This window comes from Cygnus atratus, chromosome 11, assembly GCF_013377495.2.
Source record: "Cygnus atratus isolate AKBS03 ecotype Queensland, Australia chromosome 11, CAtr_DNAZoo_HiC_assembly, whole genome shotgun sequence".
NCBI classification, from domain to species: domain Eukaryota; kingdom Metazoa; phylum Chordata; class Aves; order Anseriformes; family Anatidae; genus Cygnus; species Cygnus atratus.
Window position 1 is genome coordinate 15,979,925 of NC_066372.1, and position 12,927 is coordinate 15,992,851.

A 12,927-nucleotide genomic window follows, 5' to 3' on the forward strand; every position below is an offset into this window, starting at 1 on the left:
ATTCTAATTGTGCTTTTCAATACATTTATTTGATTGATTCCGTGTTTTTGCCATGCAAAACAAGAGAAACTATTATCAGTGCCAATGATGATGCCGGAAGGACATTCCTGTGAAGCCAGAGACTACTGTAGAAATGCTAAGTTTAATACACACAAGTGAGATTTTATGCATGCTAGTCAGGAAATTCAAAGTTAGGGTTCCCCTAGCAGCTATAAGTCAGCTCTGTTGTGCAAGGAAACTCTTCTGCTGCTCTTTATGATAATAATATTTCTACTTTTAATGTGTTTTTGCAAGGTGGCCAAGTTATGATTACTGTGGGAACCATAATGTTAAATTTTGTCTGTCATGCAAGTAAAATTTTACTTGCAGTGCTGGATTACTGTATTTCCTGATATGTAATATATGTATATGGAGAGAGGAGGGGAAGAATAATTACACAGAAGCTTATTTATATTTATTTCAGCATATCAATATCTCTAAGATTTATTATCGGTGATGCAGGAACTGGTTCTTTGTTTGTTTGTATGGTGCTCAACACAATGCAGCTCTCATCCGAGAGATATGGATGTTACCACACTGCACGAAATAACATTTTCACATGGGGGTCAAATTCCACCTTGTGTGCATTTCTGTAGAGTGAGGTGGTTATTCTTAGAATAAATCTTGGTATTTGAATGGGCTGTGATTGCCCTGCATTAGACCAAAGAGGTGCACGTGCACGTAGGTCCTCTTCAGCGTAAGTGATCATCATAGACCGTCCTGGCAGTCAAAATAGCGTCAGCAGTGTCCTGGCCATTGAATGAATCCCTTCTGTGTGTCCAGACAGTCTAGACACTGCGTCACTATAGCCTCAAGTTTTTGAATGAGTTAGTCTTTAGGAAGAAATGTTTGACTTCCTCTGATGTGCTAGGGACTTGGTAACAATTGTTTGGGCTTTCCAGTTACTACAGAATGTGGGGAAGTACATGTCCAGCATCCTTTTTCCCCTCCTTTTTTCCTTTGACCATTTGGTTCTGATTTTTTTTCCCCTGAACTTTGCAAATGTGCCCCATGGAATTACACACATTGTGTATATGTTTGTGTGAGTTACTGGAGCATAACTTATTCTAAAATATTAGCATGAAATCTTCTCTCCCCACTGAAAGTTTAAGGGATCTGAATTAAAACACAAAACGAGGTTTTGAAAAAAAAACTTCTCTTGGACTTTAACTTTTGGGCAACGAAGGAGAAATTGTAGTGATGTGAGAGTGCCACCCACTCTCCAACCTCAGGTTGTTGCTGCTGCTGCCGCCACTTCTGGATTTTTTTTTTTTTAATTCAATTTTAGCAAGGAAACTTGGAGATTCAACAAATATAATCTGCCCAGGAGTAAGGGTCAGCATTGCAACTGATAAGTCACCAGATGGAATAACTGTTGGGCATCAGGAGAGTTTGTGGAAAGGACCTTCAGCTCTGAAAGCACAGTGTATTACTATGCTACTGTTACCTATTACTATGTTACCTATATTACTATTGCCTAACTCTTTCTATTTTTTTTTGATAGGGCTCTTGTGGAGGAATAGATTTAGACTCTTCCATATCGTCTCAATTTTTTGATGATCAGATGGTAAGTCCTATTACTTGAAAGTATTTTGAAACTTGGTCAGACTGTTTAGGGGAAGCACACTTAATTTTAGGTTTAGGTTCTTTGCTGCTTTGCCCCTTACAGGTTAAAAAAAATGCAGGTGAAGCTTCCTATAGATTTTTCTAGCATGGTATTTTGGGGACTTTTTTTGTGGTCAGGCAAGGCAGTTTGGAATATTTTAAATACATTTGCATTTTTATTTTTTTATAAAGTATTCTAAAATTTCTGTTGGCAGTGATAACTGATGAAAGCATCAGCATAAATACTCAGTATCTCAGGAATAAATTGAATTACAATATAGACTGCAACTACCTTAACATGAATGTAGGGTTTAACAAACAGATGACAACAATCCAGTTTTACAACAGTGCAAAAAGGCATTGGCAGTTCTTGACATGTGGTCCTCATGTAAAGTGTATTTGCTCATTCTGGGCAAACTTCACTACCTTTGCCCTCACCAAATATGCCAGCTGGATGGTGATGATGTGGGATGTAACCCTGGCAGCAACTCTGAATAAGAATGCTAGAGTTTGCTATGGCAAAATGTTATAATCAGCTTTGTCCACTGTAGCTTTCATGTCTTCTAAACCTGTATAAAGAAATATTCCACTCAGTAACTTTATGAAATTTGTATTTCCTCATGAATTCAGCAGATAAATGTGAATGCGCAAGGAATAAGCAGCTAGAAAAAAAGAAATGCTAGGATTTAGAAAGCCTGTCAGTGCATTTATGATGTTTACTGTTATAACTAATTTTCAGTTGTAGCCCTCCTTTTGTTACCCTTGGCTTTGTGAGTATATCTGACAATGATAATTAGTTATTTGTGTAAGGAAGCAGTCTCAGACATCTTCTTTTCCTTTTTTTGACAAGTGCACTGTAAAAGATTGCCCAAAGAAAAAAGGCCTGTGAACTTCACCTCTGCAGCACTGAGAAAACACCTGCTCTGTTCACGTGTCTGCTAGGGGAGACATGTAGTGGTGACTGATTTCATTGTTCTCCTTAGGCTGTAGAAGAAGGAAGCGATTGTTTGAACGACTTGCCTAGCCCCTTTGCTTACCTCCTGACCATCCACCTGAAAGAAGGCCGGAACCTGGTTATCAGAGATCGCTGTGGTGAGCCACACCTTTCAGCTGCTTCCCTTTGGGTTGCAAGACTCTGCTTTCACTGACGGGAGTTTGGCAGCACTTTGTGCCATCAGCATCTTTTCTTATCTCTGATGCAATAAGACATTGATTTGTGTCCAGGTCAGAGCACTCAACACCTGGGTTTATCCACCTTAGATACACAGGGGAGGGAGCTGCCCTGTGTTTGCTGCTCCTTCCTGATTGCACAGCTGCAAAACCCCTCCCTTATTGTACTTAGCATCTGTATCTGTTCAAGAACTGCAGCCATTAATCTTCAGAGATTCTAATTTAGCTTAAAAAAAAAAAAAAAGAATAATTTGAAATGTGATAAATAAAATAGCTGCTCTAGGAGAGCTTTTAGGTTATCGGTAAAAATTTTAATAAAAGGGAGACTGTGGGAGTAGAGGGTGTAAGTCAAGGCCCCTTTCATTAATCTCAACAACTTAATAGAACTTAAGAGGACAGAATTCAAAAGAAAAAAATACAAATAGTGTATAAAAAAAAAAAAAGAGAATAAACTATTGTTATTTTTTTTGTACGGCTTTAAAGAAAATCAGCTTGAATTAGCCTTGCATTCAAGGTTTGCATCTGGAGGGACCTGTATGGATTTATAAGCCTTCACATGCGGTGCTTGTTTTGGGGATTTCCATCTTTTATTATCTCAGTTAACTTTTTCCATGTTGGTTTTTCATGTCTTCACCAAACAGTAACTCTTGGCTAAGCATATGCTGCTTTTTCTTCCTAGCTTTTGGAAGTAGTGAATGAATACTTAGATTAAGATCATCACTCTTTAAACAGAAGCATGTACTTCCTGACAGCATAGCAGTTCATCAGATACCCTAGCAAGCTGCACAAGCCAGGACATATCCAGCTGCTTCTATGGAAGAGATGTTATAAATGAGTGATTCCAGCAGAGCAGTATTTCTATAGAGGACAGAACACATAGTTTGCTCTAGGCTGTGCTTTCTTGCATAAGAAAGCAAATGCTTGTCTTAATGAAGCATTGTGCAACAAAGTGAAACAGCATAAGGGGAAAAAAAAAATCAATTTGATGGGTCTGTCACTTTCTGTGGAAAATGACTGTTCATTTAGAAGACTGAGTAAGTGAGGTGGTAAATCATTCAATAAAATTCCCACTTTTTTCATGGATTTAGGGGTGAAGTGGGGAAAATAGTGCCTTAATGATTATTCTTTAGGCACAGTTGTGTTGCAGTGGTGGTGCCTTCAGAAAAGCAGTGGTGATGCCCTGATGCACATCCTTATAGGTCTTTGTCCTGCTGGTTACATGAGATCTTTGTGAGACACTTAAGCCTGAACTCCAGCCACTGTGGTTTTTGCATCATGCTTTTAGAAGGGGAAGTTGGAGAGGTGAGCAAAGCCAGTGTGAGAACCTCAGAGAAAACATGTGGGTCAGGCAAATGCAACTTCCCTCCTCTCACCCGCTGTGACACCAGATATGGCCACTGCTCTGGAATGTACCAGCCTACTCCAAATAATTTGAATACAGGAACATACTGCCTGCAGCCAGTGTATCCTACGAGCCTGGCTGTGGCTAGGGCCGGAGGCCAAGTCGTGTTCATTCATGTTTTGGGAGCAGGAAACCCCGAGAGCTAACCAGGCAAAGCTGTCTGACACAGCTGGGAGCGGGCTTCAAACCCTCTTCCCCATTTTTTATTTTTATTTTTTTTTCATGTAATGAGGTGCTCTGAAACTCTGCAGGGGGCAAATGCTGAGTTGCTGGTCCTGTGTTTTATTGTGTGTATTGGAGGTTTAAACATCCACTGGTCAGCCTTGTGCGAGCAACTGCAAAAATGCTCAGGTAGGTAGCAGTGGCAGCAGAGTCTCAACATTTGTATGTAGGAGTAGCACTGTGCTGCTTTTATCCACATACAGTGGTCATACCTGGTGGTAACTGCTTGCCTGGTCAGTGACAGATGCTAACTTTAAATCTTCTGTCTCTATACCCTAAATAACAAACAGGACACATTGGAACCACAGAGCCTGAGTGGAGTGTATGCCAGCATTGCTGGCTTAAATCAGGTTTAACATAACTTTTCTAAATTTCCAAAATTTTAATATTTAGTAATTATTAACAGCAATTGCTCTGAAACAAGACGTCCCAAAACAGTCACCAGACCCATCAGTTTACATTTTGGGTAGCTCTGTATTTGCTCAAATAAAATACTACTTATACTACTTCTGTGGTGCCCTACCCACTTCTCACGTGTGCACTTCTCCCCTTAATTTTAATTTACTGCCACCTCTTTCAATCTCTCTGGTTGAGGGCTGTGGAGGAATGCAGGAGAGCGCAAAGGGGAGAAAGCCCCGCACAGCGGGTCCTTGCTGCCCTCTGGTGGCAATTTCCAGCTTTAGTTGCATTGCGCATCTGTGTGTTTCTATACATATGTGTGCGTGTATATATCTATAAATCTATGGTGTTTAACAGAGGGGAAATACTTCTGCCACCAGTATAGTTGCTGGAAAGTCTTCGTTCTACTCAGCAAATTCACATGGTTATCCCTAAATTTACTCATAGACTTAACAGTTATTAAACAGGCATTAATTATATTTCAGCTGTGTAAAGGTGAGTAGTTCTGATAACCCCAAACTGTAAGACTAGCAGGTGACTTTACTTTTACCAAATCTTCTAGGTATTCTGAACGTCCACTCACTATGTGCTGCTCTTTCTGGGATATGTTCCCTTTGGTATGGTTTAAATTTCTCCTTTGCTTTACCAGATTATTCTTACTCTTTATTTACCTTTATAATATTATCTGTTAACCTCTAATCTTTGCTACATTTTTTCTTCACCTTTTGTCTTTTCTATGATTTTTTGGCTATCTCTCTGTACCCAAGCCAAGGAAGCAGAGTGCTGTAGAACAGCATCTCTGTTCTAGTGAAATGGGAGAGGCTCTAAAAAAAAATCCCTCTCCAGGTCAATATTGCAGTGCCCCCTCTTGGGGCTGCAGGTTGGTGGAGGTGTTACCCATGGGTCATTAGCTTGCTTGGAGTCTGGTTTATTTGCTTCTTTCTGATGCTTCTTGGGATACAGTCCAACTCAGTCATACATTAAAACTGCCAAAGCAGACACTCGGCAAGTGGCAGTCACATCACCTGCATGTACACTGGGTGCCTAACGTGTTAGGTAGTGCACGGGTCCTCCTGTATTTATAACTGATGAACAAAACACTGAAGGTTGTGGTTCTGTCCGTGTGTACAAACCCACTGCCAACATTTAGCTTTCTGTGTACTTTGTATAGTATTACTGTTATTAGATAACACGGCGATGTCATGGTCGTTGAGGAGCTTATGACCTATGCAGTTTTAATACTGTAGATAGTAAGAAAGCAGAAATGTTTTTTAGTAAACCGTGCATCTGTGGAACACTAGTAGTTCTGCAGGAGAGAGAGAAATTGTGTATCTTATTTGGCTTCAAGGAAATGTGAGACATTCATAGTCACCAGTTCTAAGCGTTGCCATTTTCTTATGCTCTTCGTGGTTTTCTGGCGTCTTTGAGCCTTTTTAATGAAGCTCACAGCTTCCAGCTCTGTGCTTTGAACTGGGAGAAGACGGCACACGCTTCTACTTGCTAGTTCACTTTCCCTGGGCAGAGTGCTGTCTGTTTGTGTGAGTCAGTCTAATGAGACCTGAAATGTCCTGGTCCCTTATAGCCATGAGGTGCTCTGACTGTGCCTGCTGCTGCCTGTATGAATCACCTTTGCAGAACAGTGACAGTGTGATAGTGAGCAGGAGTGTGATGCCACAGTTGCATGGAGGTGTTACCTTCCTTCAGTTGGCAAACCCAGCTATACCGCTATAAGAAAGCAAACTGTTCTGAGGGCCTTTAAGGGTGAGAAGCCCCTCATGTTTCTAAATCCTGTTCTTCTGAAGTATTGAGTGCATCTTTTACTCTGTTAGCCACTGTGGTTATGAGAAATAGATTTCTTGGATGTGATGTCAGCTTGTGAGTGTCTGTGGTTCTTTATTTTCTTTTCCTCAGCTGTATTGCTCCAACCTGATATTTCTTCTTTTTTTTTATACACTCTTGCATTTCCTAGATTTTTTTTTTTTTTTTACAAGTTCTTTGTACCCCATCTCTGTCCTTTTCTATTTCTTCCTATCAGGTTTCCCTTGTTGCAACTGCACTTGAGTTTTGCTCTTTTTTTATTTCTCTCATGATCCAGGCAGCAGAACATGGGAAACACATGTGCAAGAAGTGGGGTGAGTTGCAGGAGCTCAGAAGGGGCTGTCTCCTGGCTGGGTGCATCCCGTCACCCCCAGTCAGAGCATGTCAGCAGCTGCTCTCACTTCTAACACCAGCCACTGATGGTCAGCAGGTTTCGTAGGGCTCCCCAGGCTAGCAGAGGCTGGGCTGCTCTACCAAATGGGCAGCTTCTAAAACCACTGGGAGCTGTGCAAAAACTCAGTCTCCCTAGGACAAATTAAATGGAAAGAAAGGGGGCAGAACAGCAAATACTTTCTACTCTAAGCACTAACAACCTGCAGTAGACCTGCACCCACTGTATCTCTGGACTGTCTCCTGCCCGGGTCTGCAGTGGTAGCAGAGTACTGGAAGCGAGGATGGGTTTGTGCTAGGCTGGGAGTTTGTCAGCTTACACAGAATAAATCCATTGTTTGGAAAGCAAATGCTTAGAGCAATTAGGCTGAATCGCTCCCTGCAAACATGCTGATTAATTTAGACTTTCTCTGTTTTCAGGGTATCTGCAATTAGATCATTAGCTCTTCAGATTTATTAATTATTCAGATGTATTAGGCAACTTTTCGCACTTCTTTTTGAAAGCATAATCATGACTAATTTACAGACGCGAAGAATTTGGATGGTTTTGGGTACTTATTTTGATGTTTTCTGGATTCTGCATAGCTCTGTGTACAACAGCTTGTGCTGCAGTTGTTGCTGTTCTCCAAATTCAGTTTCTTCGAATGCAGCGGGTGGCTGAAACTTTGCCCCCGCACTGAGATCCCTGCAAGCCTCCCTCCTCAACCGGCTGTGGGAGAGGAAAGTGCAAAGATGGGGGACCCTCAGGAAAATGGATTAAGTTAGAGCAAAAGCAATAAATCCAAAATGTGCCTGTCACCTTTGGTGACATGAATGTTAGATTAAGAAATATAAGGATGGTAGCACTGGTAAAGAATAGGTAGGGCCCACAGACTAGGCCTTTCATTTTGTAGGTATCTAATTTAGATAACAGATTTCTTAAATGGTTCAAGCTCTCTGTCATGAAAGCGGACTCTCAGCGGTGGCTGCCTTCCTTGGCAGCTCACGCTGGGTCTTTTTGGGGCTCCTACATGGAGCTTTTATAAAGCCATAGAGCACAAATACAAGAAGATGCAACTACTTAGGCCAAAGTCCCTTGGTGCTCACTAGTAATGTAAAAGTGGCTTCTGCTGTGTCCTTGCACCCTCCTGTGCTCTATGTTTGATCTAACCTTCGTCATAAGCTGTCTATTCTTGCTGTCATTGTGTCCCAAACGGCATTTTGTTAGGATCTTGTTTGTTTTGTTGGTTTAATTTCAATCACGATTTCTGAAATGTCTGGCACTTTTCCTTATTTTTTTCCCCTCAGCTGAGGGTTTGCGTGTGTTCTTCATATGTCTTTGGTCAAGTTTTTTGGTTTATTTTCCCTAGGAGCCTATTGGTGATGCTTGTTTCCAAGAAATGTTTCATTTCCATCTGGTCTTATAATCTTGCTGTGCACAAAACTTTCCAAAATTACCTGGATTTCCTGCCATCAGATTACTTTTTTTCTGGTTTCCTCTTTAAGCCTTGATCTTTGCAAGGATAGTGGTTTTCCACTTAAAAAGGAAAGTGTGTGTTCCATTATAAAATGTCTTTTACTCCTTATTGTAAATAACTCCAGTAATTCTATTTCTAGGAAGATTTTAAGAAATACATTCTTTATGTGCATATAAAATAAATCCTTCATTTCCTTCTTCAGATTCAAATACAGGATTTTAACTGAAACTTAAGATGGTCTAGGTTATGTTTCATGCTGCTCTTGCTTTGAGCTTTCAGGATTTTAAGGCGACTAGGTGGTAATTTTTTTATTTATGTAACAAGACTTGTTTCATATGCTGTATTTCCAGTAAGTTTACTCCTATAAAATGGAGCGTGGTTTGAAATCATATCGGGTCTGGTGTTTTTTTCTAATTATGAAGCAAGTGTGTAGTGTTATTAAACACGGCTGATGCGGTACATCTTTTGGTTGCTGCTAGAGGGCAGCAGTATCCATTTAAAAACACCATTAACAGTTTCTTGGGCTACTAGACCCTGTCCTGATGCTGTGTCCCAGCAACTTTTGGTCACGGAAGCTTGCTCAGATTTCAACTGAGACTTGGTCTGCCTGCACTCGTGGCTTGTAAATGTTAGTGGAAGAAAAAAGAGGCAAAATAGATATTATGGAAATTAATTCAGGGGAGTATCACAGTTGAGGTACATGTTTCTCCAATGAGAAAACTGATTCAGCTGATGAAAGGATTTTTTAGAAATCATCCTTTCCTTTTTTTTTTTTTTTTTTTTTTTTTTTACTCTTAGTGGATTTTAGATTAAAAAGCAGGTCATCTAACACACACACATATAGTTAGCTGTTTAACAACCTTCTTGTCATTGCATAATGTTTAAATTCACCTCAAAACATCTCACCTTGCTTTATGCACCAGAAGAATGTTTGTCTGGGTCTAAATTGTCAACTGCTTCCGAGCAGGACTGGTCTCATGTTACCCCACTGACGTGTGACTGCAGCTGAGGTGGCAGAGATGGGCAGGTTCAGAACCTGCATTGCAGAGCACCCCTGGGTGCAAGTGCTTACAAGTTGTTGACTTGGTTGCTTTTGCTAGGAAGTTGCTGCTGAAAAGTTTTTTTCTAATGGTCTGGCTTCAGAAAATTCTCAAGCACCTGTTGTGTCTAAAAGAAAATGAAACGCATCCTTTTTCAGACCAATTAATGTCTAAAATCGTTAGTCACCTTTGGAAATCTATTCTTTTCTGGTTATACTGTAGATTGTCCCTAATAAATAGCATTTAAACCATTTAATAGCTTCAAGCCTTGAACTCGAATACAGTTAACAATAATTGGCAGTCTGCGCTGTTCATCCTGCCAGGTGGGGCTGGTCCGCCTGCCTTATTTCTCATTCTCTGTCTCCTTCTAACCTATTCTGATCACCTGAAAGCAATCTTGGGCATCTTAGAGAGCCAGAAATGGGTGCAGTTACCCAGGGAGGTACAGGAGCTTTGTCAACGCAATATGGGGGAAACTTTGAAAGCCTGAAAAGGGGCTTCAGCGCTGTGCCCCCTCTCCATCCAGCCCCATCGCCCAGCTCGCTTTTTCTCTCCTCGCCACCTGGGTCCACCTGAGCAAACGCCGCTGAGCCCTGGTTTGCTCCCGGCTGCTGCCTCAAAGGTTAAAGTCCATCTGTCTGCCAGTGCCGAGGTGTCAGCCCATCATTTGTAGGATGTTGGAGCTGTGCTCCCGTGCCGCCGGCCCCGTTCCCCTGCCTGCCTAGTTGAGATGTTACCCCTCTGACAGCCCGACAGCTGAGCACCACCGCAACCCGCGCCCGCTCACAATTATTTTCCCTAACAATTAACGTGGTACTAACTTGACACTTCTTCCTTGTTTGGCTTTTGTAAACCATCATCCCTTTTTCTATTAATTCCTGGCATTAATATTTTCTTTCGCGCGAGTGCCGCCGTTCACCCGTGAAGGAGTTTGAACATTATGTAGCTGTCAAGATCACGAGGGATTACCCGGCGTGCCTTGCCCGAGTAAGTGACACCACTGAGGCCTGGCTTTGAGATGTTTATTTTGAGAGTAAGCTGACAAGCATGAAGGCCTGATCCCACAGTGGCAATCTTATTTAATTAAAGGCCTCTTTTTATTATAGCTTTTTCCCCACTGTTATATAGATATATATATTCTTTTGCTTTTATATATATATATATATATTTATTTATAAAAAAAGGAAAATTGCTAAAGCCTGATTCACACGAACAGTGCTAGGGAGCCTTTCCCCCTCTTCTTATTTTTCCCTTTATTAACAACCTGGATAGCTTTCAGAGCAATAATGCGATTGGGATGCTTACTTAGATATGGTCCTCTTGCTTCCCATCCTCAGAGAACGGGCTCTGAGTTTTGTACTTGCAGATATTGAACTTGCTGGTTATTTTCTTTCTCCATCTCCTCTTTCTCTCTCTATCTTTTCAGGTTTTGTCCTTGCTTATGGGTTTTCTGTTCCAAAACCAAATGAGTTAACGGCCATAGACCGCCTGCCTTCATTACGCTCTTCATTTTTTAGTTCCTTCACCTGCTTTCCATATTTGGGCTGGTTACCATTGCATGCACAGAATAGATTCTGGACATTATTATTGCTATTGTTATTTTTGAACATTCAGCTTGCTCCTGCTTGTCCTGTAAAGAATAGTCAGACCTATTTCCTTTTTAAAGGAGAAGGGATCTGGGATCTTTGGAGCTGGGAGAACATCAAAAAGCTCGATGCTGTCATTTCTAAACTTCTGCATCCTTGGAGGGCTACTGCCCCTACTGTGGGGTTGTCTTACCTTTCTGTTCCTATTCATTGTGTAAAATGTGCTGTTTTCAAGTGGTGTGTTTCTTGCAAAAGTGTAAACATAGTTTTGATACATATTCTAGTGAAAGGTCTAGTCCTAACCCATTAAAACCATTAAGAAACTGATCTCTGACTTCCTTGGATTTATTGTTTTCGTCTTTAAGAGAAGACTGGAAAGAAATTTCTTTAAAATTTGCAGCGTTTTTCACATTAATAAAGGGGTTGATTTTGGCAATAACTATTTAGAAAAGGATCAGCTGTAGTTAGTAGTTGAAATCCCATCAATATTTTCCTTCTGTGAATGAAACTCTTCTGAAAATAAAGTAGAATAAAACTTTCTGCAATTCTTAAAAATAACTCCATATGTCCCAGGCACACAATTCTTCACAGTACTATTCAATTCCAAATAGATGCTAACACACAGCTATTTTTTTCTCAAGTTTTTCTTTACATAACACTGATCAGAGCTTTGAATGTTTGAATGCGGAATTTTTGTGTTCTCATTGTTTCACCAAATTACTGACAAGACTATTAGTCTTGCACTGGGTCATCCTGAACTGCTGCCCATTTGTCACCAGTAGCTCCGTGGGTACCTGCGGGGGGACACAATCAGTTTATTTCTGAAGTTGTGAAGTCTGGTGGAGGAGTTTTCTCCTGCCATAAGCACCTTGAAATGTGGTGCTTGCAGTGATGGCCGTGTTGGAAATATGCAGCGCCTGGTCTGGATATGTCTGTCGGGTTAGCTGTGATTCTTCTAATGAAATTTAACTGTTAATAGGGAAGTGGAATTCTGAATATAAGGTACAGTACAGGTAATATTGAACATGACAGATAAGCAGCACCTGGGATCAGTTAATTGTATGTGCTGCTAAACCTCAATTTTACTCTTTCACTTACTGGCAGTCCGAGATTTCTGCGAAGTCTGTACGCCTTACTAAATCAACCATCTAGTTAAAAGCTTTGTGTACATAATTACCCCTTTATTTTTTTTGGTATCTTATGCAGTGATTGGTGTTATAGTGCAGATGCCATTGGTTTAATAATAATAATAATAAAAAAGTTGATTCCCTCTTCTGTTTTCCTTTGACAGCTGCAAGTCTGTCTATTGCTGCAGAGTGGCATGAGCCCCATGGTCTGTCTATGGACATCTGTTCCATAAAAATATGGGATGCTATTGCCATGGCAAAATGTGCTGTTTGGATTTTAAAATGTTACCTGAATGTTATTTGTTTTCTTTATGGAGTCTGTTCTGTGTATAGTTTTATCCTAAGCTGGTGAACAATGCCAGTATTTTTTCAGTGAAACTTCCAATTCAGATTTAAGCAAATTGGCAAACGACACCAGTGATGAAATCCTGATGAACATTTTAGCTATTGTTACTGATTTCCTTGGAGCTCCTATCCAAAGTTACAATGCTTTTTAGTGTTGGTCTATTCATATGTTTGTAGTCACAGGATCACATTTTCTCTTTCACTCTTTTGCTAGTTGCCCTGTAAATATTTCTTCATCCTTGTTTGCTTTATACCCAAATTAAAATGTTAACTAAGTTACTAAAGAATAATTAACATTCTTTAAGAGTAACACAGCATAGATCGAGC

At 40.5% G+C, this 12,927-nt stretch overlaps 1 protein-coding gene across 1 annotated transcript in view; it reads left to right on the forward strand.

Moving 5' to 3' along the window:
• MCTP2 (multiple C2 and transmembrane domain containing 2) overlaps positions 1-12,927 on the forward strand; it is a 121,054-nt gene that overhangs the window by 20,665 nt on the left and 87,462 nt on the right. Inside the window, exons 3-4 of the mRNA XM_050712992.1 lie at positions 1,544-1,606; positions 2,628-2,736. Of these exons, the coding sequence (XP_050568949.1) occupies positions 1,544-1,606; positions 2,628-2,736 (172 nt within the window). The remainder of the gene's footprint in view (positions 1-1,543; positions 1,607-2,627; positions 2,737-12,927) is intronic.